The sequence below is a fragment of the Bos mutus genome, chromosome 12 (assembly GCF_027580195.1).
Source record: "Bos mutus isolate GX-2022 chromosome 12, NWIPB_WYAK_1.1, whole genome shotgun sequence".
Classification (NCBI taxonomy): domain Eukaryota; kingdom Metazoa; phylum Chordata; class Mammalia; order Artiodactyla; family Bovidae; genus Bos; species Bos mutus.
Genome location: NC_091628.1, coordinates 30049186 through 30075688, shown reverse-complemented (window position 1 = coordinate 30075688; position 26503 = coordinate 30049186). Strand labels below are relative to the sequence as shown.

The 26503-nt window shown below is 38.7% G+C and overlaps 1 protein-coding gene across 1 annotated transcript; it reads left to right on the top strand.

Annotated features, from left to right (window-relative positions):
• The first annotated feature begins 28 nt into the window (after positions 1-28).
• On the top strand, positions 29-26503 carry USPL1 (ubiquitin specific peptidase like 1). The gene is made up of 9 exons (XM_005902176.3): positions 29-155; positions 3215-3380; positions 3883-4011; positions 7098-7743; positions 10972-11085; positions 15193-15322; positions 18528-18653; positions 21197-21354; positions 22715-26503. The coding sequence occupies exons 2-9, from the start codon at positions 3282-3284 to the stop codon at positions 24598-24600; spliced, it is 3288 nt and encodes a 1095-aa protein (XP_005902238.1). The 5' UTR covers positions 29-155; positions 3215-3281; the 3' UTR covers positions 24601-26503.

Here is a 26503-nt window from a genome sequence, read left to right as displayed (position 1 = left end):
ACTCAAACCGGAAGCTGCTTTTCTAGCGGAGGGGCTCGGGGGGAGGAGCGGGCGGAGGAGAACGTGGGTTGAACGTCGCGCTCTGGCGTGGGAGCTCCAGTTGGAACGGGAGTTCCGAGCGACCCGGACGCGAGGAACGACCGAGCCGGCGGCAGGTAAGAGAAAAGACGGAGTAGCTTCCTTCAGCTTCTGAAATAGGAAAAGCGGATGGAGCTGGGGTGATCTTTGGGGGTACTCTGCTGGTTGAAAGGAGGGGCTAGGCTGGGAGGGGGAAAGGCTTGGTGAATAAGGTGTTAGAATAGAGTACCAGATTCATTCGCTTGGACTCAGAGAGGTAAATGCTGAAGAGAAACCAGAGGTTCCCCTCACCGTACCCCCCCCGCCCGCCTCCCCGCTTCATAAGGAGCGTGAATTAACGGAACCCTGGTCTCCTCGGGTTTCCAAGGTTGGGTTTTGAAACTGACGTCTCCTGGTCTGTGATTCGGGACGGCTGGCTTGGGTACCAGACAGGGCTGGGTGCCGAAAGCCAGCCCTAGCCCTCGGCTTCAAGTCTGTGTGGCCTCACCTTTGACAGCTTGCGTGCCGAGCCCCCTTCCTTGGAGGGAAAGCTTAAACGGGTGTAAGGCCTTCTTCGAGCAGTTGGTTCTCTGGGTTTCCCCATTTTGCACTGGGCTGTGACTTCAGCTTAATTGCTGCTTTCGCTAGCCCCAGGGCCAACCTGACGCTTTGATGCTGTAATTGGGTCCGTGCTGGGTTAGTACTTGACATATGGGCTTCTGGAGCGTCAGTGGCTCACAGAAGTAATGAAAAGGGTGGGGGTGGGGGTGGGGAGCGGCTCAGAAAAAAAAAAAACGCGGAGGGTGAAGTGGAGTAGACGGTAAGACTGGAAAGCCAGTGGTCTCACAGTGTGGTGGTATTTAGGTCTTAGCATTGCCCTCAGGTAACCCTGAGCGATTGAACACACACGCACGGAGCTGTCTGGACTTTACTGTAATCAGACTGGAATCATTACTTGATTTTAAGCTGAGCAGCGACAGACTCAGACTTGTTTTTCTTTAATAAAAGCATCACTTTGGCAGTGATAAGGAGTGGAGATGGAGATGAAGACAGAAGGGGTTTGAGATGCTTCCAAAGAACTGTCCACAGAATTTGATGACTTTGACTAGAGAAGCACTCAAATTTTCTAGTATGTGTGTTTGTAAGCATAGAGGTGCCAAAGTCTAGGATAAATAGAAGCAAAAGGAGCAGGAGCAGGTGGTTTTTTGAAGAGAGGACAATGAGGCCAGTCATTCAGGGATAAATTGAGTTGTAAGAACTACCCCAGGGTTTCCTATCTAGGACCAAGTAAGTTGTATTTGAAAGACTTGAAGAGCCTACCTCTGGTTTTTTTTTGTTTTTTGTTTTTTTAGCGAATTTTCTTTTGGGGCTTTTGCATATTCAGGATTTCAACCACCAACCTACCTGTTTTACCATTGAAATTCTTGGATGATAGGATCAGGAGAGCAAATTTGAATTCTTACCATGTTTTACTTTAGTAGAGAGAGAGAGAGAACCAGCCAGAAAAGTTTCCTTAATCCCTCAGGCAGATGGAAATTTTCAACAAGGAAGATTTGTTCCAGATACATGGCTTACCAGCCTTTTTTTTTTTTTTTTGAGAATACTGCAGAATGATCCAAGCTATGCTGCCTATTTTCTGCATAATGTATAAAATAGCACTAAATAGTAGTTAAAATTTGCTGTGTGTCAGGTGCTAAACATTTTACACGCATTGCATTTAATTCTTAGAATCATCTAATTTTCCAAATACAGTTTTGAACCTAAAGCCCGTGCTTTTAGCCACTCTTGAATCCTAGAAGTTTGACTCTTCCTGTATAGTTCCCTTCTGTGAGTAGGTTATAAACAGAACCAGCCAGAGTTAACAAATTGGTGTTGTCCCTGAGGAACTTAAAAGGAAAAAGCACTAAACTTGTTTTTTTACCCTTTTGGCAGTGATACTCAGTGGACTGAATTTGGCCCCCTACCCCCAACCCCACCCCCCAGGTTGGCAACATTTGACAGACATTTGGCAACATCTGGAGATAAGGTTACAAGTGAGGGGTGGGTGTTGTTGATATCTAGCAGTTAGAGGTCAGTGATGCTGCTGAACATCCCCTTAACCCACAGGACAGCCTCCACAACAAATTGATCTGGTATATGATGTCTGTAATCTTGTGGTTGAGAAATCCTGCTTATGAATGTTTCTTGAGGAATAGCAACATGAGATTCACTGATGTTTTTCTAAAGAGCATTTTTATTTTTGAATTATTCCTTGGCTTGAAAGCTGTGTAAAGTATATTCCTCTGAAACAGAATAGCATAACTAGTTTCTAAAGTGAATCTGTGAGCCGCAGTTTCCCAGGAGGTGGTTGTCATAAGAATCATGGATTCCTAGATTTTGGAAAAACTTTTCTTCCAAGTGTTCTACAAATCTCTGTGAAGTGGTGATTCACTCTGCTCAGAGTTCTCCTTTATCTAGTTTTCCTTGTATTTTAAACTACTGTTAACAATTACTTCACCTTACACTGAGTTCCAGTCTCATAATTTTGACTTGACTGAATGTGATTCTACTCTAGGGGACTACACTCAAAAAACACTTGTTACGTGTGTAATTTGTACTATGACAGTGTTTATATTTTTGTTCTGTTACAAATTATTTAATGTAAAGTACATTATTGTCAGCTTTTAAGAAGTGGCACTGTTCTCAGCTGGTGCTATATTCTTGATAATTGAAAGCAGTAGGAATGTAGGGGGTTCTTTTTACCTTGTAAGGTAATAGCACAATGGATCTAGGTTTTGTAAAGTACTTTCTTAATATAATGTTTATATATTTGTTTTAAATTGTATATAGACTAAAAACTTAGGTTTTCAAACTCTGGTCAATGTAGTTAACTAATAGCTAACTCTATTACAAGTTTTGGTGTTTCCTTTTAAATGAGTCTACTACGAAGACTGGTCCTATTGCTGGTTTATGCCCTCTTCCCACAAATTTGCTAGATTTATAAATAAATTTAGGTATTTTGCTTTCACTTCAAAATAACAATTTTAGAATCTGTTTAACCTAGGGTATATAGTTCTCAAAATATACTTAATGTATATCCATCTTCTAAAATAGCATAGCTCTTTTTCAGAGTAAATAGGATTTTTGTTTAATTGTCTATTGACTTTTTTTTTTCCAGGGTTCATTGAGAAATCCTTAGTGCTATTGACATGTTTCAAGGGACATAAATTAGCCAATGACTCGGAATGACGGATTCCCCGAAGAGTGGAAATGGTTTGCCAATGGTTGGACCAGGGCCTGATATAGGGAACTCTTCACTCCACATGGTGGGGTACTTGGGAAAAGTTAGTGCACTTATTTTTTGCCTCAGTGCAAAGTTGGTTTTTTCCCTCCTGTTTTTGAGACTTAAATTTGGTTTTAATTTTACCAATTAATTTCTAAAAAATTGTATCTTCCACGGAAATCTTACAGTAATGGCGAAAGACTGTTTCTCTTTACCTCTCTGTTTCTTTGATATGTGAAAGTAGAAAACATAGACCTTATGGTTTACTGTTTGAATATATCAAACATATTTTCAGTGGTAACTGACGTTACTTTTTCTCTTGCAAATAAAACTAATGCTATTCTTAACACCTACTTTAATATTTAAAACTAGAATATATTCTTTTTGGAATAATAGCTGTATTAAAGCCTGTATGGATTTCTTTTATTTGCTGTCTTTTAAGATATCTTGCCAGGATGCTTCTAGGTGAAAATTATTTTAAAATGTTCTGGTTACTTTTACATTTAACTTTTTGTAATTTGATAAAATCTGTGAGTGTCTAATTTACTTTTTTTCTCTTTTAGAATTATGATTCAGCGAAAGTTTTGTCAGATGGATATTGCCCTGCTTGTAGGGCGAAGGGAAAGTTAAAAGCCTTAAAGACTTACCGAATTAGTTTTCAAGAATCTGTCTTTTTGTGTGAGGATCTGCAGGTAAAGTATTAATCTTAGATGGTATCAAAGTTTTAGCCTTTTGCTTTTTTCTTCACTGTTTAAATTTGCGCTCATTTTGTAGTTTTTAGACTGTATGTTTTTTAATATGTAGATAATCAAAGTCTAGATCTGTCTGGTATGCAATTTTAAATATTCTCTGTTATTTTTCCATTCAGTTTCCTGAGTTATTACATGAAGATGTTAAGACTTGTTAGAGGAGGGGATATATTTCAAGATTTTTTTTTTTAAACTTTTTGGGAGTCCTTTAGATGTTGTCACTGTTATCTGTTGGTTTATTAACTTTGGGACTCACTGAGAAAGTTATTAACCTCTAAATGTTATGTACTTAAGAACTCTAGAACTTCTTCATCTTGCAAAACTGAAATTCTGTACTGTTGAATAACAACTTCTCCCTGTAGCCCTGGCAACTACTATTCTAATTTGTCTATGAATGTGACTAATCTCTAGGTACCTCATATAAGTGGAATCATACAGTATTTGTCTTTTTGTGATTTTGCTTAGTGTAATGACCTCAAAGTTTATCCACATTGTACCATATGACAGGAGTTCCCTTTTTTAAGGCTGCATAACGTTCTACTGTGTTAATATGTATATACCACATTTTCTTTATCCACTTGTTTGTACATGGACATTTGGTTTGCTTCTACTTCTTGGCTATTGTAAATAATGTTGTAGTAAAAGTATGGGTGTGCAAATATCTCTTTAGGGTCTTGCTTTCAATTGCTTTGGACAACTTTTTGAATACAAAATTACCGCTATTGATTTTAAAGTGTTCTATATCATCTGACATGTGGTAGGATTAAGGAAATAATCTCAGGGTATAAAAGTTGAGGATCAAGTTGTTGATGGTGACTGCGCATCTAGTTAGTAATGGAAAAATGAAGAACTTGTCCTGTTAAACTAAAGAATTTCTAAATAAGTGCAATATTGGGAATGTAGTGTTCACTTGTATCAGATCAGATCAGATCAGTCGCTCAGTCATGTCCGACTCTTTGTGACCCCGTGAATCACAGCACGCCAGGCCTCCCTGTCCATCACCAACTCCCGGAGTTCACTCAGACTCACGTCCATTGAGTCAGTGATGCCATCCAGCCATCTCATCCTCTGTCGTCCCCTTCTCCTCCTGCCCCCAATCCCTCCCAGCATCAGAGTCTTTTCCAATGAGTCAACTCTTCGCATGAGGTGGCCAAAGCACTGGAGTTTCAGCTTTAGCATCATTCCCTCCAAAGAAATCCCAGGGCTGATCTCCTTCAGAATGGACTGGTTGGATCTCCTTGCAGTCCAAGGGACTCTCAAGAGTCTTCTCCAACTTCTCCAACACCACAGTTCAAAAGCATCAATTCTTCGGCGCTCAGCCTTCTTCACAGTCCAACTCTCACATCCATACATGACCACTGGAAAAACCATAGCCTTGACTAGACGAACCTTTGTTGGCAAAGTAATGTCTCTGCTTTTGAATATGCTATCTAGGTTGGTCATAACTTTCCTTTCAAGGAGGAAGCGTCTTTTAATTTCATGGCTGCAGTCAACCATCTATAGTGATTTTGGAGCCCAGAAAAATAAAGTCTGACACTGTTTCCACTGTTTCCCCATCTATTTCCCATGAAGTGGTGGGACCAGATGCCATGATCTTCGTTTTAGAAGATGCTGTATTTTAAAATGGAGGATTTAGTGCATTTCAGGTTTCCCGTGTAGCTCAGTCAGTAAAGCATCTGCCTGCAGTGCAGGAGACCTGGGTTCAATTCCTGGGTCAGGAAGTTCCCCTGGAGAAGGAAATGGCAATCCACTCCAGTATTCTTGCCTAGAGAATCCCATGAATGGAGGAACCTGGCAGACTACAGTTCATGGGATCATAAGAGTCGGACATCTTTCTTTCTTTCTTTCTTTCTAAGTGCATTTCAGTTAGTTGTTGCTGTAAAATGAACCATCTCAAAACTTAGTGACGAAGTGACTTAATGGCTTCGCTCATGATTCTGTGGGTTGTCAAGGCCATTCTTACACTTCCCGTTTTGTTGGCTAGTACAGCTAAATTTAGTCTGTGTGGCAGGCTGTGGATGCCCTCTCCCAACTGGAAACTCAACTCGGGTAGTCAGCAAGAATCTCACTTCTTTTCCACAAGGATCTCTCCATAGGCTAATTGGGATCCTTAGAGTGCAATAGCCAGAACTAAGAAAGTATCTTCCAGAAAGAGGGCTGTGAGAGGGCAAGTCCAGTCAGCCAGTGCTTCAGGCCTCCGTGTGCATCCTGGTTGTTCGTGTCCCATCACAGCTAGTCACGTGGCCAAGCCTGAGGCTGTGGCAGGGGGCTGACCCTAGGGCCTGACTACCTGGAGATATAATAGTTCTTTAGTTCACTAGAGGCCACTGAGATGGCTGTCTACCATACCTGTATAGAAGAAGGCATGTTTTAAGTGAAGGCACACAGGATGTAGATTTCTTGCATTTATCTTATAAAATGTTTTGCTGGTGTTCAAGCTTAGGGAAAATTCGTTGGTTATTTTAGTGATTTGTTTACACTTTTGCTATTTGGCTGAAATTGTGTTCATGCATGGTAAAGTCATTAAAATTCAGCCAATTTGATTCTGAGACCCCGTGTGGTTGTAAAATTGGTCCACTGATGTGCTCTCTGGTTAATAGTTTCAAAACTATGTAACATAGATATTACTCTTGGCAACTTTTTACATTGAAACTACTCTTCTAGTTTTTAATGCCATGCAGTATACCTATCCCCAAAAGACTAGTACACTTATCATAGAATTTTAGAATTTTTAATTCATTCAACATTGGATTCTTTGTTAAAGCAAAAATATGTATGTTTTCCTTGTTAGCTTACCCTGGTGTAGCTTAGATTAAACCCTTGACTATTCAAATTAACTAGGAAAAAATTACTCTTTTGAGGACTAAATTTTTGATTAGTTGTTTATCCTTGTTCCTTCAAATTTAGATTGATAATATTATATACTGTCTCATATCAAATTAATGCTAACATTTTATACATATTTTTCATAACATAGAAATGGTAAAGTAAAGCTTGAGCTTATTTGAATTTTTATTTTTTCTTTCTAGTGCATCTATCCTTTGGGCTCTAAATCACTTAATAACTTATTTTCTCCGGGTTTGCAAGATTGTCACACTCCAAATAAGTCTCAAAAAAGAAAGATCTTGGAAACCAACTGTGAAGATTCACCTCTTTTAGCAGGTTCCAAAAAGACTAAAAATCATCGAGGCATTGACAGTGAACAAGTTTTGAACAGTAACCATAATGGAGGAGAATATGATGGAACCTCACCAGACTTACCTGGTTCACTGTACAGTGGACAGCAGAATCCAGTTAGGACAGCTGATTGCTGGGAGCAGAATGAGGCTTTGGAAGCTGATACTGTTGACATGGCTTCTGAGGAAGATGCTCCCATGGTTGATGTTTCTGGAACTGAAGGAACTCGCCCTCAAAATGAAAGGTGCACATCTGAACTGGAAAAGCCACTGGAGAGCAAACATACCTCATTGTGCCAGACTTCATGTGTGCAGTGGAAAAATGCACATGCTCTGTGTTGGTTAGACTGTATCCTGTCAGCACTGGTGCACTTGGAAGGGCTGAAAAGCACTGTGACCGACCTGCGGTCCAAAGAGGAGTCCGTGTTCGGGCGGTTGTTTACCAGGTATAGTGAAGCCAATAAGCTTCTGCACACCAGTCAGCTGGATGGAGTTAAAGGTTAGTAATAACATTTTATTTCTCTTTAATTTTTAGAGAGACTAATATTGAACTTGTCTCATAGCGCATGAAAAAGATGCCATTAGTACCCATTGTTCTGTGTCGAGACCTGGGAGCAGGGACCAAAGGGACATATCATGAAGCTTGAGATAATACCAGTTGTGTTATCATGACTGCCCAAAAGGCAGTCTTTTTCAAAAACTAACAGTAAGGAGTCTGTGGTTAAATCTTATCTGTTGGTCAATGGTGATCGACATAGAGTCCATCACAGTAAAACTTTGTAAGTTTTTGAGTTGCTGTAAAGTGGAATAAAGAAGTAAATAGATCACCCATAATCCCACAACTCTCCAAAAATCACTTCATAGTGAGGGATATATTTTTATTTTCTCATGAAATAGGATACCCAGGAACCACCTCCAACCCAAGATAAAATATTTGCAGTGATTTACATATACCTTTGTGTTCCTCCCCATGCCATCCTCTACTCCCCCGAAGGTAATCATTATCCTAAAATGTGTTTTATCATTTCTTCTTTTTAAATAGTTCTTCCTAAAAATAAAAAATAAATAGTTCTTCCTACATATATATGGCTAAGTAATGTATTGCCTAATTTAATGTTTTGAACTTTATAAAAAAAATATACAGTATATTTTTTCTGGGACCTTTTTTTTTTTCCTATAAAGATTTATCTGTAAAGCTGCTTGTATCTGTGGCTCACCAATTTTAATTGCTGTATAATATTTCCAGTTTGTCAAAATACCAGTTTGTAAGTATAGCAGTGCATTTATTCATCTATCATTGGGTTGATTCTTGCCATCATAAATACTGCTGCTGTGACTGTTTTTAGGCCAATCTCTCGGGGCCCAGGAGTTTGTTTCCCTTGGATCTACCTTAGGATAGACTCTGTCACACAGAATGGATAAAGGCTGATGGTTTTCTAGAGTGGTTGTACCAGTGTGTACTCCCATTAGCAATGTAGATGAGATCTTCCTCGTCCATATTTCTTCCCTTGGCTATTTTCACACTTGGAGATTTTTGCTATTTGAATGATATAAAATGGTCCTGATTTGCTTTTCCCCAATTTTAGAAAGATTGAATAGCTCTTCCTATATAGATTGACCCTCTGTTCCCTCTGTGAAGCCTGTTTGTGTCTTATACCTGTTTGTTCTGTTGTCATGTGCTTACTGATTTGAGCTTTTATACGTCCTTGTTGCTCTATTTATCTATGTCAGATAGCTTGCTACATCTCCCAGTTTATATCTTGTGCTTTTGCTTTTTTAAAGATGTCTTTTGATGTACAGAAATTGTTCATCTCCATTTTGTAGCTAGTAATGTTTGTGGCTTTAAAAAGAAATGTTTCCTTTATCCAAGATGAGAAAGTCATTCACCTGTGTTTTCACTGAGAAGTCACAGAGCTTTGCTTTTTACATTGAAATTCTTAGTTCAGTGAGAGGTAATTGGGTATGGTGTGTGGTAAGGGTTCATTTTTTTTCCCATTGCATAGCCAGTTTTTCTAGCTCCACCTTTTTCCTCAGGTGATCTGCCATGCCCCCTTTGTCATATTACAGTCTGTGTAAGCAGTTCCTTAGCACTCAGTTTTGTTCTCTTAGTCACTTTGTCTCTGTACCAGTACCACACTATGTTAATTATTAGGGCTTTTTAGGTCTTGCTATCCTCATCTTTACTCAACTTGACTTTGATCTTGCAATCTTTTATATAAATTTTATACATTGTTTCCCCATCTTTGAATATTTTCCTGTTGCTGTACCAGTGCCAGGCTGTTTAAATTATTATGGCCTTTTGGGTTTTGGTATCTGGTAGGGGAGAATCCTTACTTTTATGCAGTTTGACCTTGGTTATTCAGTATTTTATTCATCTTTTACAAGATAATTGTTTTTATAATATAGTTGTAATTACATTTGTTCCAGCTGCATTACTGTTGATTGTAAGTTTTCTCTTTTTTTCTAGTGTGATCAGATACTAAAAATTCTGGTCAGTGCTCACTTCTTATTACAGGAGACTCCAGATGTTCTCATAGTGAAACACACAAGTAGTGTGTGATCAGGCTATATGAATTATTTACTTGTAAGAGATTTGAGTGAAAAGATCTAGTAGCCTAAGAGTACTTAGAATCAGGTGCATATGGGGGCTTTTACTCAAAATAATTTTAGTTAATCTTAGTTTCTTAATTTTCTTAGTTTTCTGTCAGTAATTTTGAGGACTTTTGCCCTAAAGAATGTCAAAAACATGGTCAGGTATGTGCCCCAAGATGTTCATTATAATACTATTTATAATAGTAAAATAAAGAGAAAAATCTTAAATGTCCAGCGATAGGGAATGGCCAATAAAACTATGGTTCAGTTGGAGTGTAATAACTAGCCTGCAAAGTTTTTAATGAAGCACATTTGTGTAAAAAAAGCAGAATGTGGAATTGTACAAAATTCGATGATGTCAATGAAGATCCCTTCATGCCCTCCTTCCTTCCCCTCCCCCCAAAAAAGATGTAGAATGAAGGAAACATACCAAATGTTAGTTTGGAAGTAATCATAATATTAAGACTCCTTATAAATTTATCTGTTCCTGTGATCTAGTTAAGTTCAGTAAAAGTTATAAAGAGAAGATTAACTGATAAGAAGTTATTTTAGCATAAGGAACAATTGCATTGAAAGAAACGGCCTCAGATGTTTCAGAGATGGGCAGAATATTAACATGTAGCTCTTTAGCAAGGCCTGTGATTATTTGGGTGAGAAAAACTTTCACTGAGATTTTACTCTGGCAGAATGATGTTGAGCCAGGCAGTCAGTACTAACGATATTGTGCTGTTAAAACAGACTGAGGGAATGTATGGTATACTATGGGACTTCCTTGGTGGCTCAGATGGTAAGCATCTGCCTGCAATGCAGGAGACCCTGGGTTCGATTCCTTAGTCAGGAAGATGCCCTGGAGAAGGAATTGGCTACCCTCTCCAGTATTCTTGCCTAGAGAATCCCGTGAGTACCCCGTGATGGGCTGCAGTCCATGGGGTCACAAAGAGACACAAGTGAGTTGGCTAAGCACATAAACACATGATACACTACAAAGACAAGAAGAATTAAGGAATTTTGTAGTTTTCCGTTTTGTCTCTGGAAAATTTGTTGACTGAGAAACTTTCATTTTTGATAATGTGTTAATTGTCTGTGGAAAGATATAGGTTGATGAGAAATCTAATGTTCTATATTTTATTATTAGATGGAGATTGTAAAAAGCTTCCTTCAGAAATATTTGCAAAGATAGAGACCTGTCTGAATGAAGTCAGAGATGAAATTTTTATTAGACTTCAACCTCAGCTTAGATGTACGTTAGGTAAGTAATTTGTGGAATTTAACTGTATTATTCATCTACTGTAAAGACATACTTATATCATAAGGAAATACAATACTGTTTTATTACTTGGGATGATCACATTCTTGGAAGGGAGAATCTGGGTAGAAATGTATCACTGGTTAAGTCATTCAAGGATGGAGTTGTTTTATATAAATATGCACACATGTGTTCCATCCCTTCAGAGTGGATGCAGTTTTCAGAGCCAGCTCAGCACTCAGGGATTACACCATTGGCTTCTTTCCCTGTCCTTTGCCCCAGTAGACTACTCCAGCCACTCATCTGTTGGGTGGGGGAGTCATCCCAGAGGAGTCTTGTCCGTAAGATCACCAGAGTGTAGACCGAGGGGCTCCCATGTTGCATTTTGCGGCTATCAGTTCCCTCCTAGAGTGACCTGAGATGTTTTATTCAGGTTCCCTACTTCAGTTCCCAGTTGAATTTTAAAGAGTGGTTTCTTCCCCAGTCTGAATCAACACCCTGCTTACCCCTGCTCATTATAAATATTTGGAAGATTGTGTCTTGCTCTACTGCTGCTTTGGATGTGGATTTCTATATAACAGAGAAGGGATGTCTGAAAATTGTGCACTCATAGCAATTGGGCAGGCGTGTAGCTCTTCCTGTGCAGTAGCATCCTCTCAATGTGTCTGCACTATTCAGTCAGCAGTGAGAGGGGCTACGTTAGTGCTTAAGATCTTACTAATGAAGCCTAACATTTGCTTCTGGGAGCACGTTGGAATCTTACAATGTGTGTGTCCTCATTCTGAATATTGACATGTATTCTAAACCACTAAAGAAAGAGAAGTAGAATCCATACTGGCTTGGAATGTTGGTTACATTTTTAAGATCAGCTTAATTACATTTTAAGACACTTAATCATTTTCATTACTGGTTTTTTTTTTTTTTTTAATGTTTTATTTTATTTATTGGACACACAGCATGTGGGATCTTAGTTTCCCAACCGGGGATTGAACCCATGCTCCCTCCATTGGGAGCTCAGAGTATTAACCACTGGACCACCAGGGAATCCCCATTACTGTTTTTAAAAAAACACATTGTAAGCTATCCTCTCTGCTCTCCCTCCTCACAGTTTAAGAAATATTACAACTAATACCCTTTTTGTACTCTTTCCCAATTATTCCTTACCTCACCACAAAGGTAACTGCTATCGTCAATTTGATATTTCCTTTCCTTCATTGTATATATGTATTTTTTATTTTTTTAAGGAAAAAGCCAGTATTTTATGGTGTCTACTTATTTTTGTAAGTGTAGAGAGTAATTGGAGAAGGCAATGGCACCCCACTCCAGTACTCTTGCCTGGAGAGTCCCATGGACGGAGGAGCCTGGTAGGCTGCAGTCCATGGGGTCGCTAAGAGTCCGACACGACTGAGCGACTTCACTTTCACTTTTCACTTTCATGCATTAGAGAAGGAAATGGCAACCCACTCCAGTGTTCTTGCCTGGAGAATCCCAGGGACGGGGGAGCCTGGTGGGCTGCCATCTTCGGGGGTCGCACAGAGCCAGACACGACTGAGGCAACTTAGCAGCAGCAGCAGCAGAGAGTAATTTAGTCTTTGAGTGTTGTGTACCAGGATAGACAGACCAATAGAACAGAATAGAAAGTCCAGATCCAAACCTGCCTGCCTCCCCCCAACCCCACCCCCGTTTGGTTTCTTCCTAATGGTGATGGTTGGTTCCTGATTGGTGGGGGAGAGGGTTTGGGTGGGATTAGAGCCCTTCTTCACAGCACAATTAGAAAGAAACTTCCAGTATTTACATATTTAAAGACCTAAACACGAAAAGCAGAACTGTAAAACTTTGGAAGAAAATATAGGTCACTATTTTACTAGAGATTGGTGACTACAGTTAACATCAAAGTTTGAAACCTCTGTGTAAAGATAGAACAAAGAAATAATATCCAGGATATCTTATGAAGAATTCTTGTACATCAGTTTAAAAAAAAAAGAAAAAACCTGATAGAAAAGTGGCCAGACACATTAATGAGTCAGTAACAGAAGAGGAAACCTGAATAGCTAGACAGCAAGGAGTCCCTGAAAAGTTTGCATCCTGATGAACAAGATACTTCAGGGAAATATGCAAGCTAGGTACAGACGGTCTCCATCTTTCAGTGGTCCAACTTTTAAATTTTTTCCCGTTTACAATGGTATTAAAGAGAGAAATGCAATCAGTAGAAACTGTGCTTTGAGTTTTGAATTGTGATCTTTTCCTAGACTAGTGATAAGCCCTATGATCCTCGCTTGTGATGCTGGGCAGTGGGAGTGAGCTGCAGCTCCCAGCCAGCCGTGCGATCACAAGGGTAAACAACTGATATGCTTACAACCATTCCAGATCCAGTCCAGCATCGTGCTTTTCACTTTCAGTGTAGTGTTCAATAAAGTGCATGAGATATCCAGTACTTTATTATAAAATAGACGTTGTATTCAGTGATTTTGCCCAACAGTAGGCTAATGTTAAGTGTTTTGAGCATGTTGAAGGTAGATTGGGCTAACCTTTGATATTTGGTAGGTTAGGAGGATTAAATGCCTTTTCAACTTAACGATATTTTCCATGATGTATAGGTTTATTGGAACATAACCCTTTCATGAGTTGAGGAAGATCTGTAGTTGAGCAGGAGTTCGGGTTAAGGCAATAGAGACAGAGAAACCACTTAATTTAGACAGGAGGTTATCAAAATTAGAAATAAGCTTTGGTATTGTACGTTTCTCTAACAGGATGCTTTAGACACCTAAAATTGATAATCAAAGGAAAAATAATTAAGATAAATTTAGGAGCTATGTACATTACCTAAAATGGTCTGTAGTCATATAACTTATTCAATTGTGTTTTGAGCTCTTTTGTGATAGTTTGGTTTGTTGAGAACTATAAATTTTTTAGAGCTAAAGATTATGTTGTCATAATGCAATATAAATTATTTACTTTTTCACTTGATATTAGTTTCAACAGAGTAAGTAAGTAAAGGCTGATAACTAATTACAAACTCATGCTATACTACATACTCTTTATGCATATGATGTTCATTTTTAGGAGATTAATTTGTTATTTCTTCTGTTTATGAAAAGTATTTTGTTTTGGATTTCTGTTCTTTTACAAAAATAGCAGTAGGACTATAACTTTTGTGACCACTGATACTGATAGAGTGGTGCCTAAGACCACTGATTCTCAGGCAGGAACATCCACTATTCTGCCTCTCAATACAGCCGACCGAGATGACTCCTCTCAACTGCGTTCCAGACAACTGTAGTTCCAGGGTTGGGGAGAAGTGAACGTTGGAAGTGAAGCAGTCCCAGGGGGAGGGAGTCGATGGCAGGGCTCGGATTAGTCCTTGGGCCAAATCAGTAAGACAGCATCTAAGCTCCCTGGAGAATAGAAAGGAGGGAAAGCAATTGGAGGATGAATGTGAGGAGAATCTAAGTCCTCCTCCTAACGTGCTGCTCTCCAAATTGGAAGACAGAATCCACAGTTCAGCTTTTGTTTTAATGACAACAAAATTCAGATGTTCTTTAGTTTTAAAGTTGTTGAAGTTTAATTGTTAAAAGATTAAGAAGAGTAGTGGCTGAGGAGTCTGGTCCTGTGAGCCCGGTGCGTCATGCCCTCACCAGTTTGTAGAACAAGAGAGTCAGAGTAGAGATGGCTTTTTTTCATGGTTTTGTCCAACTTGGAAATTATTATCCTACAGGGTTTCTCCAGTTATATTATTTTTAGCATCTGTACCAAACAAATCTACATATTTTTGCTTTGTTTTTATGATGCTTTAGAACTGTCACAGTTCTGAGGATTTCTTTTTTTCCCTGAGAAAAGCTTATCTGAGGAGACAGTATGAGTCTTCTGTATCTTTGTCTTAGGTGTTTTCATAAGTGTCAACAAGACAAATGAAAGATAGCGAGTGAGAATTAAAATGATGAGCGTTTTTAGAAAGTGCTTCGAAAACTTCTCTTGCCCAATTGTGAATAACTTACTCTGTCATATATACATATTCCCATATATTCATACTGTGAATATAGTGAGAAAAGACAATTTGTAATTTTTTTTTCAGTTCATTATGAGCAATAATTTTTCTTTTTCTTCTTCAAGGTGATATGGAAAGTCCTGTGTTTGCATTTCCCCTGCTCTTAAAAATAGAACCCCACATTGAACAGCTCTTCACATACTCTTTTTCTTGGAATTTTGAATGTTCACACTGTGGACACAAGTATCAAAACAGGTTAGTGTTTCTATTTTCTTTAATGGATTCATTCTGTTGAAAATGTCTCCAAGTAATGAAATATGAAGAAAACTTGCTTCCACTTGTAGCATTGCTGTCTTTACCCTTGATAAAATTTCCTTTTGTATATTGAAGTTTCTCCACCGCTAAAAGGAAAAAGTTGAGCCCCAGAAACTTTATTATTTACTTGCTTTTTCATACTAAAAGAGTACCAAAAATAATAATAATAATAAATAAACATGAATAGTTTGATAGATTACTAGAAGGAATTTTGTTACGAAGTTCTTTAGTGGGAAGTGGGGGCTAATGGTGAAGTAGCACAGTCCCCTGCCTCCCCCACTTCTGCTGGATTCCCCGCTGAGTAAGTATACCTCTTAGAATTCTTTGCAAAGCCATATGTGTTTTGTTTACTCCTATATTAGAGACCAGGGCTTTTGTTTGCTGGTTTTGAACATTGTGGAAACTTGATTTTAGGCTCCCAGAGTCTTGGCAGCAGATGTTAGAGGTAACTTATGCTCTCCCATTCCTTCCCTTAGTCCTATGAAAGAGCCACCACCAGAATCCTTCTACACGTGAACTGTCTCAGCTTTCTACTTCCCTGCTGCCTCTAGGTGAGGATTAGAGAGATCACGATTGTTGTACATGACCCTGAGATTGGTACTCAGGACGAAACATGGAGAAGAAAGAAGCTGCAAAGTTATTTTGCTTCCATACACCTACCATATTAAAAAAAAGAGAGAAATTAGGTTTTGGAAGAGGAGTCAGGGAGAGAAAATTTATCAGACACGACACCCTTGCTCTGTCCATATATGAGAAAGTCACTGGCTGGCTGGCAATTAAAACATGACCACGCTGGTTCTGTTGGTCATTTATTCAAACTGTTACAATAGAGGTAAAATCCTTTCCTCTTTTATTGAATTCATCTGTTAGTAAACTAGAAAATTTGGAGTCTCCAAGTTTCTGAATAAATGTATATGAAGAAATACTACTTCAGATATTCATTATCTTAATTGAGACTATTTTCAGGTATTTAGGGATTAGTCAGGGAGAGCTGAGTGTGAGAGAATGCTCTAGGAAATCCAAGCTGTAGAACCAGGAAGCATCTTTTTTTTTTAATCAGTTAAGTCAAAAGGACTAGAACAGAGTTCAGTTCAGTTGCTCAGTCGTATCTGACTCTTTGTGACCCTATGGACTGCAGCACACCAGGCTTCCCTGTCCATCAGGGAACAGAGTAAGACTTAGCATTTCACTCATACTTAGGACTTAAGTAACTTTGTATGAGTATTAGAAGAAGCATCTGCTTCTAGGTCTTCTGGCATTGAGTTCTATAAATTATCTGACTTTCTCCTCATTTAACAAATGCAGAAACTGAAACTTGAAAGGGGTTAAATTGTTGCCTGAGGTGACAGACTAGTAAGTAGAACAACTCAGGCTTAGACTTTCTGTCCCCTCAGACTTTCCTGCTCACTGAGGTATGCTGCCTAATTTCCACCTGGGTCTTAAATAATACAAATAACAGAAACAAGCCTGAAGCCGACAGTCAGCTTGATGATAGCTTTTCTAGAATCTGTATCTCAGTTGTTTGACAGCTTTTCACTGAGCATATTCTCTGTGCCAGGAACTCAACAGAAATCATCTTTATTCTGGCCAAATTAAGACAGTTAGTTAGGGAAGTAACATGGAAACATAACAGAGGGCCAGTGACTTAGCAGTTATTTTGATCTGTTGGCTTTGAATACAAAGTGAAAAGTGCCTTTTGGAGCCGTATAGAAAAACCATGAGAGCTCAAGGGAGAGAATCCACCAACCACTTGCCCCCCTCCCTTTTTTTTCATTAAAGTTTTTTTGCTCTAAAAGTAAAAGTAGTTAGAGGGGAAAAGCTTAAAATGAAGTGGCATTACATTGAAACTTACTTTCACTTAATCTGGTGGAAGAATATTAGCAAACTTGTTCATTTGTGTGCTGCTGTTTTTAGTGCTAGTTTAAGAGCTTTTGACTTGACTTAGAAGATAGTTTCTGCAGGCAGTTAAAGACCTTGGAGTTGGGCTCCCTGAACTCATTTCATGTCTGTCGGGTTTATCATCTGATGTGTCTCGTTTTCCTCATCTGTAAAATGGGGATGAAAAGAGCGCCTGCCACAGGGATGTTTTGGTAGATGAGTTTGGCTCGGTGCCAAGGAATGTGAGATGTCATGTGGGCATTAATGCTTATTTGCTGAGACAAACTCCCTTTTATTAATGAAAAATAGGAGCCTTTACTTAATATTTATCTTTGGAAACTGAGAATGTAGCAGAAATAACAGTCAGTGCGTTTGTTGATACCCTTATGTGGCTTTGCCTTTAAAATGTTAGCTTCCCTGAGAATTGATCTATTTGTGACAGCCTGTACTTACCTCACATGTAAGTTATTTACTGGTATTTGTTGTTATTTATAAAAGAAGGTGGTGTCTCTTAGATAATAAATAATTGCTCTTTTAAAGATACTGTTAATTGAGTTGAGTTGTAGTGTGCATCTGTAAAGATCATGTTTGCAGATGCTTTTGCTATCAAATATTCAGGCTTAAGTGCAAAATTTAGAACTCATGTAAAACTGAAATCCGCATTTTTTCACAACTGATACTTATAGTTTAAAAATCAAAATAATTAATTGTTGCTCTTCCCAAATATGTTTTTGTAAGTGCCCTTTTCATTTTTGGTTGTTAGTAATGGATAGCCAGATGGTGAATTTTTTGAGTAAGGATGAACTCAATACATTTGAAAGCCTTAAAGCAGTGGTTCTTCACTTGGGGCTCTTTGCTGCCCTGGGATGTTTGGCAGTGTCTGGAGATAGCTAGTTGCTGCAGCTGGAGGCTGTTACGGCGTCTTGTGTGCAGAGAGGCCAGGAATGAGGCCCAGCATCCTCCAGTGCACAGGTCAGTGCCCTCCAGCGAAGAATAACCCAGTACGAAATATAGAGCAGTGGGATTGCCCTTGAGAAACCCTGCCTTTAACATTTTCACCTCATAGCTGAGAAACTATAGATAATTAATGTGGAGCGTCCTTACAGAGAACTTTACTAGGGTAGGGTTAGGAAGGAACATTGACATAAATTTGCAGGAATAGGAAAGTATGAATAAATGAAAGTGCCTTCTGTTTTAGTCATTGATTTAAGGTAACATGAATGATTATTAACTTAATCAAAATTATGTCTTTTTTTTTTCTTAATAGATGTATGAAGAATCTGGTCACCTTTACAAATGTCATCCCTGAGTGGCACCCACTTAAGGCTGCCCATTTTGGTCCGTGTAACAATTGCAACAATAAGTCACAAATAAGAAAAATGGTATTAGAAAAGTGAGTTTAAATTGCCTTACTATTTTTAGAACAAAGTGAATGTGGATTTACTTTTTTTTTTTCCCCAATGTGTAGTATTGAAAGTGATGACTGCAACTTGCTTTTCAGAAGTTTGAGTTAGCATAGGTTTATGAATTGCCAAAGTGCTTCTCTCTGTCAGGAGCTCTGGTAAGCTGTTCAGGTGACACACCACTGCAGAGCTGACTTAGGGTAATTGTCTGACGCCACACCTACTATCTCTCCTCCTTTTTTTCTTTGTCTTCTCTCTCTTTTAAGTTTATTAAACTTCCATTTTCCTCACCTGTATCAAGTGCCTAGAGTCATTAGAATTCTGGGATTTCCTTAACCTGGTTTCAAGAACTAAGATGATTCAGAATGAGCCATAGGCTCATCTATCTGAGTTTCCATCTTCTCCCAGACTTCAGCGTGCTAATTCTTCATTCTTCTGTAAGCTTTCTGCTGCCCTTGAGCAGATATATCTTCATTATATATCACCAACCCTTCTGTTTTTCCTCAGTGGGCAGACTGATTAGAATTTTCTTTTTTGTATTATCAGAAGCTCCATCTCTATAAAAGCTCACAGGTTAGTTCCATGTTCAGAGAAGGCAGTGGTACCCCACTCCAGTACTCTTGCCTGGAAAATCCATGACAGAAGATCCTGGTGGCTACAGTCCATGGGATCATGAAGAGTCGGACACGACTGAGCGACTTCACTTTCACTTTTCACTCTGATGCATTGGAGAAGGAAGTGGCAACCCACTCCAGTGTTCTTGCCTGGAGAATCCCAGGGACGGGGGAGCCTGGTGGGCTGCCGTCTCTGGGGTCGCACAGAGTCGGACACGACTAAAGCGACTTAGCAGCAGCAGCAGCAGTTCCACGTTAGGCAGTTTCTCTTATCTTTTTTGTTAATACACTCACACACGTACCTCCTCTGTAACTTTGTCCCTGCCTAAAGGACATGTTTTGAGGTTTCATTTGATGTAGTAAAGAACCAGTGACATTAACCTTCTCTTCCCCTTTTCCCAACGGCCTTGAATGTGCCAAGAAATCCCTCAGAACCTTTCCTAAAGGTTTAATTTTCACCCAAGTAACAAAATCTGAGTTAATCTACTAGTGCCAAGACCTAAAAGGAGAAAAGAACAGCGTTCCTTCTAGTCCATTTCCAGGCATCTGCTTTAAACCTTTAAGGTAGCATTCACTTTGACATTTCAGTACAGTGTGCCTTTGCCACCTTTTAAAATAGTTGAGGACTGGGGCTCTCACACCATCACCTGGGCCCCACCTGTGTTTAACCTCTCCGTGTCCTTCCAATGTGACTACATTTTTTGGTTAAAACAGTACTTCATTGTTTATTATGAGTATACATATATCCCTTCTCTTGCCAAGGAGTATATGTGGTTATATTTCATCTCTTTCATAGCTCTGTATTTTTCTTGGAGTTATTGATTGTGTTTTCATTTGCTTTGTTATATATGCATTGTGAATTTTCTCCGAATTCTTCAAATGCCCATTAATTTTCTAAACACTTAAATGCTTCACAGTTTTTAAATTCTCCACACTTGTGGCATCATAGATCAATGTGTGGCAAAAAAACAGAATTTATTGATATAGACAGTTTGCAGGACTTTTTATTTATAGTTACATAAAGACCAGATTATTCTCTAATAGATTGACAAGGGATAATTTACAAATTATCCCTTGTCAGTTTGGATAATCTACATTTTTGGACACTGATTCAAGTTTATTTCAGCTGAATAAATGTTGATAAGCTAAGTAAGTTTTGACATCTGTTTCAGTACCTGGGAAAAGAGATATTCAGCATTTTTTTGTAAATCCTGAAAGTTCTGTTAAATTTAGTTATTTGAGGCCTATTCTGGGTTCTGTTCTCTGGTTTGTCATGTTACTGTAATGTATTTTTGAAATTACAGATGTTTTGAAATTTATAGTAAATCAACCAGTATGTTTTCTTTTCTACTTCCTTAGAAATAAACTTTTTGTAAGTAGAATTTTAACTTGATGGGTCTATCTACTTCCTGAGAAAACAGAGAAATAGGCCAAATTATTAGCTTATTCAATTTTTTAAAATGTTTATTTGAATATTTTAGGTTTGTTATTTTGTTTCACATATTACCTGTCCCATCTAACAAAGCAGTTAATTTGGGCACTTGGTACCAAAGAAAATTCTCAAAGGTCTAGATTTTTTTCTTTTGATTCTGTGAAGTAGTTTTCAAGAGATTTTCTGTAAGCCAAAGCAGTGTTGCAGCTTACAGAGCAAGTTTTGTTTAATGGCCTGTGTTAGAGCTTTACTACGTGATGGCCTCCAACTGTCACTGACACCATTCTGAGAAGGGTGTACTGTTACACACGTCTTCAAATGAGTTCTCCGTTTCTAATTAAGGCATACATCTGGAGGTTCTCAAGAAAAAGCAGTGCAATTGGCCTTGGGAGTGTTATGCGTGACTCACTTGCCTCAGACCATCTTTTGTGCAGCCAGACACATGGCATCACATCCATTTGACTTCTCTTGCCTTTCTCCCCTACAGAGTCTCTCTCGTATTCATGTTGCACTTTGTGGAAGGCTTACCCCATAATGACTTGCAGCGCTATTCATTTCATTCTGAAGGCTGTCTTTATCAAGTAACTTCTGTAATTCAGTACCAAGCAAATAATCATTTTGTAACATGGATTTTAGATGCTGATGGTAAGTGCTTGAACGTTTTTCTTTTATGATAATAGGCATGGGGACTGAACTCTAGTTTGTTGTTCTTTTAAGACAAACGTTGCCTTGACATTCTTTTCTCTCTTCTTGTCCTTGCTTGTTAAAACCCTACCCCTCTCCTCTACCCCATCACCCTGCTTTAGAATCACTCCTCATGGCTGCCTTTGTTTGTTCATATCAGCATGTTTATGAGTATACACATGCATATGCATATGCTTTTTTAAACAGAGATTGAGGTGAGAGACTACTATTGGTTTATAGTTTGCTGTTTTTCACTGAATGTTCTTCCTGGGGATAGTTTGGATACATATCACAATATACTTATAAAAGCACTTTGCAAAAGGAAACTCATAAATACAGATATTACCTTAAAGTTTTACCCTACTTCAGAATTTACGGTGGGGATTAGAGTTCTCAATAACTTAAAAAAATATTTGAAAAAAAATTTTAGTTTTCTAATTGCATTCTAGAGAATGAAAAATCCTCTTCAGAGAGAAGAGGTTAGGTGTTTTCCAACTTTGACAAATATATAAAAATTGTATGGTTAGCTTATAAAAAATGTCCTGTCTCTTCTCTAGAGCAGTGAATCAATCTCTGAGAGTTCAGCCCAAATAGTAATCAGATGGTTCTAACATACGTTTGTGGTGGAGATCCACTGACCTAGGCAAAGAAAATATTCTCAAAGTTTTAATGGTATAGGATAAGAAGTACTGGGTTCAGATTATTTATAAGACTGTATCGATATAAACTTATTTAGCAGATAGTTTTGTTTGTGATTTTTTTTGGTGTTTTAGAGGGGGTATTTAATGTCTTTCCCTGTCATTGATCATCTCATCCCTACTTGACAAATGAGAAAACAGGAGCTTAGAAATAAGAGCAGACACCCAAAAACCTAAGCTTATATTTTTTCCTAACCGCCCCAATAAAATAATCAAATTAAATGTTGGTACTTGAGGTAACAAGCTTCATTTATCTTGAAAATTCATATATATGAAAAACTTAAATCTATTTTCTGATATTGTTATATATATCAGGTGATACTGCACTCTGAATTCCAGAAGTTAAAGATACTTCTGTCTTGATTTTTATGAGCATTTTAGAAAAGAGTAAACACTGCCTCAGTTTTTCACATTTCTGGATGTTTGTCCATAACTTGTTATCCAAATCCAAGGACTTGACATTTGGCAGAGAAAAATGGTGACATAAGGATAAGGCCATGTTTTCAAGTTCTCTTTTGGTGGGTATTCAGTAATAATAGCAGTTAAAAAAGCCAGAAGAAAGTTACCTAGAATAGTGGTCTGTTTGAATGTCTAACCTCTCACTTTCACTCCCCATTCCCCAGGAAGTTGGCTAGAATGTGATGACTTAAAAGGCCTGTGTTCTGAAAGGCATGAGACATTTCAGGTTCCTGCTTCGGAGATACATATTGTTATTTGGGAAAGAAAAACATCCCAGATGACAGATAAAGCACCTGCCTGCCATCCACTTAAAAAGACTAGTGACCAGTATGCTTTCGGCGACGAGAAGCAAGCGTTTCCAGCAGCATGCTCTGCAGGCGAAGCTGCCTCAGCTGAACCGTCTTCAGGAACGCACCCCACAGATGTGTCCATGGTTCCTAATACCCTCTCACAGGATGAAGCCATAGCTCCTGGACGTCATTCCCTTCCAAATCTGAAAGGTTCAGCTGACAGCGGTATCTTACCCTTGACACTTGAAGAAGTACAGTCCAACTCTGAAGGTTTCTTATTAGAACACAAACCTGTGGCAGAAAATGCAGGGGTTGTTGAAGCAAACACTTTGCAGTCAGAGGAGCCACTCATAGCTCTTTTAGTGGCCCCATGCGAGGACAAGCTTACCCACAACCAGCCTGATTTAAGCTTTTCATCCCAACTCTTAACTATGCCATCAGTACAGGTGTCTACAGAAGATACTGCAGTTACTCAGCTTGTTAATGACACTCAGGCTGGTGGCCTTACACAGCAAGTAAAGTCAGTAGACACTGAGGGTACAGTTGCCCTAGAGAGGAATGCTTCACTGAAACAATTTCTTGTAGCAGAAACGGAGAAGTTAAATCCAGAACAACATGTTACATCTCAGGTATCTGACTGGAAGGAAAAAGAAACCACAGCATTTTCTCAAACTGTAACAGCTAAGCCGTTACAGAATCCACCTCTGAAAGAGAATCAGAAGAAACCATTTGTGGGAAGTTGGGTTAAAGGCTTATTAAGCAAGGGTGTTTCTTTTATGCCCTCTTGTGTTTCAGCTCATAACAGAAACACTGTGACTGATTTGCAGCCTTCAGTTAAGGGGGCAAGTAATTTTGGTGGCTTTCAAACTAAAGGTTCAAGACAAAAGGCCAGCCAGGCCTCCAGGAAAGCTCACAGGAGGGCAGCTAAGCCGCCTCTGCTGAGTAACTCTCCTCCAAGCCATCAGTCACCAACCAGCACAGCTTCCCCTCCCCGTGCTGATGGCACTGGTGATTCGGAAGTTTGGAAGAGATGTGAAAGTGCCTCCTGTGGAGCTTACCTCAACCACAATTCTCATGGAAATGAAAATGGTGTTTCTTCACCAAACCATGGAGACACAATTGAGGGTCAGATTCATAAACTCCGTCTAAAACTTCTTAAAAAACTTAAGGCAAAAAAGAAGAAATTAGCCGCTCTGATGTCTTCCCCCCAAAACGGAACACTTCCAAGTGAACCTTCGGAACAGGTGTCCCATTGTGGGTCTCCAAATGACAGTGAGTCAATAGAAGGCTTGCTACAAGAACTGCAGCGTCAAATTGACATTGCCGATAATAAATCAGGGTGCGCCACAGTTCCCGGTGTTTCCCCATACGGTGGTCAGACGCATGAAGAAATTCTAGCAGAATTACTGTCCCCGGCCACTGTGGTTTCAACAGAGCTCTCAGAAAACGGGGAGGCTGACTTCAGGTATTTAGAAATGGGAGATAGTCACATCCCGGCACCAGTTCCCAATGAATTAAACAGTATTGCCCACAACACACATCTGAGGCAGGAGCATAATTACTGCAGCCCCAAGAAAAATCAGAGTGAACTTCAGCCAGATTCACTCACAAATAATGCCTTTATTAGAACATTGAACTCAGAAAGTCCCATGAAGACTGATATTTTTGATGAGTTTTTTTCTGCTTCAGCATTAAATTCTTTAGCAAATGACACATTAGACTTACCTCATTTTGATGAATATCTGTTTGAGAATTGTTGAGTGCTTTTGGCTCTTTTTAGTTTAATATTTATTACTACTATTGGAAAAATTTACTGTATTTCTAGGTAGTGTTTGACACACTGGCCTTGTCATGAACAAAATGTAAGCTACTGAAGGTTTTGCCTCTCCAGTATTCTTAGCTGGAGAATCCCTTGGACAGAGGAGCCTGGCGGGCTACAGTCATGGGGTTGCAGAGAGTCGGACATGACTGAAGCGACTTGGCAGTAGCAGCAGCATGCCCATGAAGCCTGTGTTTCATAAGTTTAAATAATGATGAATGTGTTCTCCTTTTTGGCTTCATTTTGTGGTTGTAGGTGAATGAGGATTTGAAAATGTTAAAAATGAAAAGTAGTGTATAGTTTCTACCAGTTTTACAGTTGGGTATACTAAATTTCTACATTTCAAATTTTAGTTTCGTTGGTTCAGGAGAAACACTAGTTGATACAAACTTAAGTGTCTGTATATGGTATGTGAGCATGTGACTGTTTTTGCTAGTGGTGCTGTGGTCTTAGATAAGAGCCTAAGCGTGTTTCTTGTACCAGTAGAGTGGTATAGAATGTAAACTTCCCCCCCATATAATTTGTCTCCTCTCTCTCTCCTTAAAAAAGATGGCAGGAAACTCATAACTAGAATGTTGCATAATGCTGTGATCAAAAAACGATCTATAAAAGGAAAAAGTAATGTATTTTTGTGTTGATGTGCTAAGAGATTATAAGTATCATCGTTCTTTCTCCCCTAAGATACTTATTTCTGTAGCCAAAGTGGAACACACCATCTAACAGTTATGTTTTGGCAGAAATAGCCAGTACATGTAAGGCTTGCATATGTTGGGTTCTATTATAAATGAAATGTTAATTCATTTAAACCTCAACGTTCCTATGAGCAAAGTACTCTTATCACCTTTAACAGTTAAGGAAACGCCATTGAGCTAATAAGTTGTAGAGCTGGGAATGAGTAGAGTGGTTACTACAACAATAAGAGGTACTGAATTTATATGTTCTATATGAACATATAAGTTTCCTTATATGAACTTGTAGCTTCATTTAAACTTTGGGTGACCAAACAGCACCTCCTGCTGTATTAATTTGAATTAGTAGCAGAATTACTATGGTTTAAGGGTGGCCATCTTGGGGAAAGAATACTTTGCTAGGGACTCAGAACTTCAGAATTGATTCATCAAATTTACTTCCAAACCTCCCTCCCTTCCCTTTTTTCTGATTACAAAAGTGACATGTTTATTATAAGGAAAAACTGGGAAAATACAAGAGAACACCAAGATTTCAGATTATTCATCCTAACATGTAGTGATAATAACTACTGCAGACATTTTCATGTTTTTATGCATTTAGACTTTTAAGAAATAAAAGCTTCTGTCGTACCTGTTTGTTAATGATCTGTGTTCATGTTTAATGAGCATTTTTTCCGTCTTTAGTTTTTGACACCTTTTGGATAGCTATGTAATGTTACATTGTATTACCACTGTTTCATCAATTTATATTTTGAAGTGATTTGTAGTGTTTTGTTATTGTTAATTATACCTATTGACAAAAATTTTTCACAGATCCAGGTTTTATTTTCTGGGAGTGGAATTGCTGGGTCAAAGAATATGCACTTTTATTTTTGGTCTTTTAATAATGGCTTGAGTCGTTTTGCTGAATCCTCATCAGCACTAGGAAGTAGCATTGGTCAGGGGAGGAGAACCTTGGCTCATTTTGGTTACATTTCCATGATGACTAGTGTGGCTGAATATTTACTGTAACTCTTAGCCATTTGAGTGTCTTTGAGGCATTGCTTATCCATCCTTCACTTGTTTTATTCACTCAAATATTTCTAGGTTTCTGCTGAATGTCAAGCATTGTTATAAAGCTGATATAAGGCAATAAAAAATAATAATAAAAGGAAA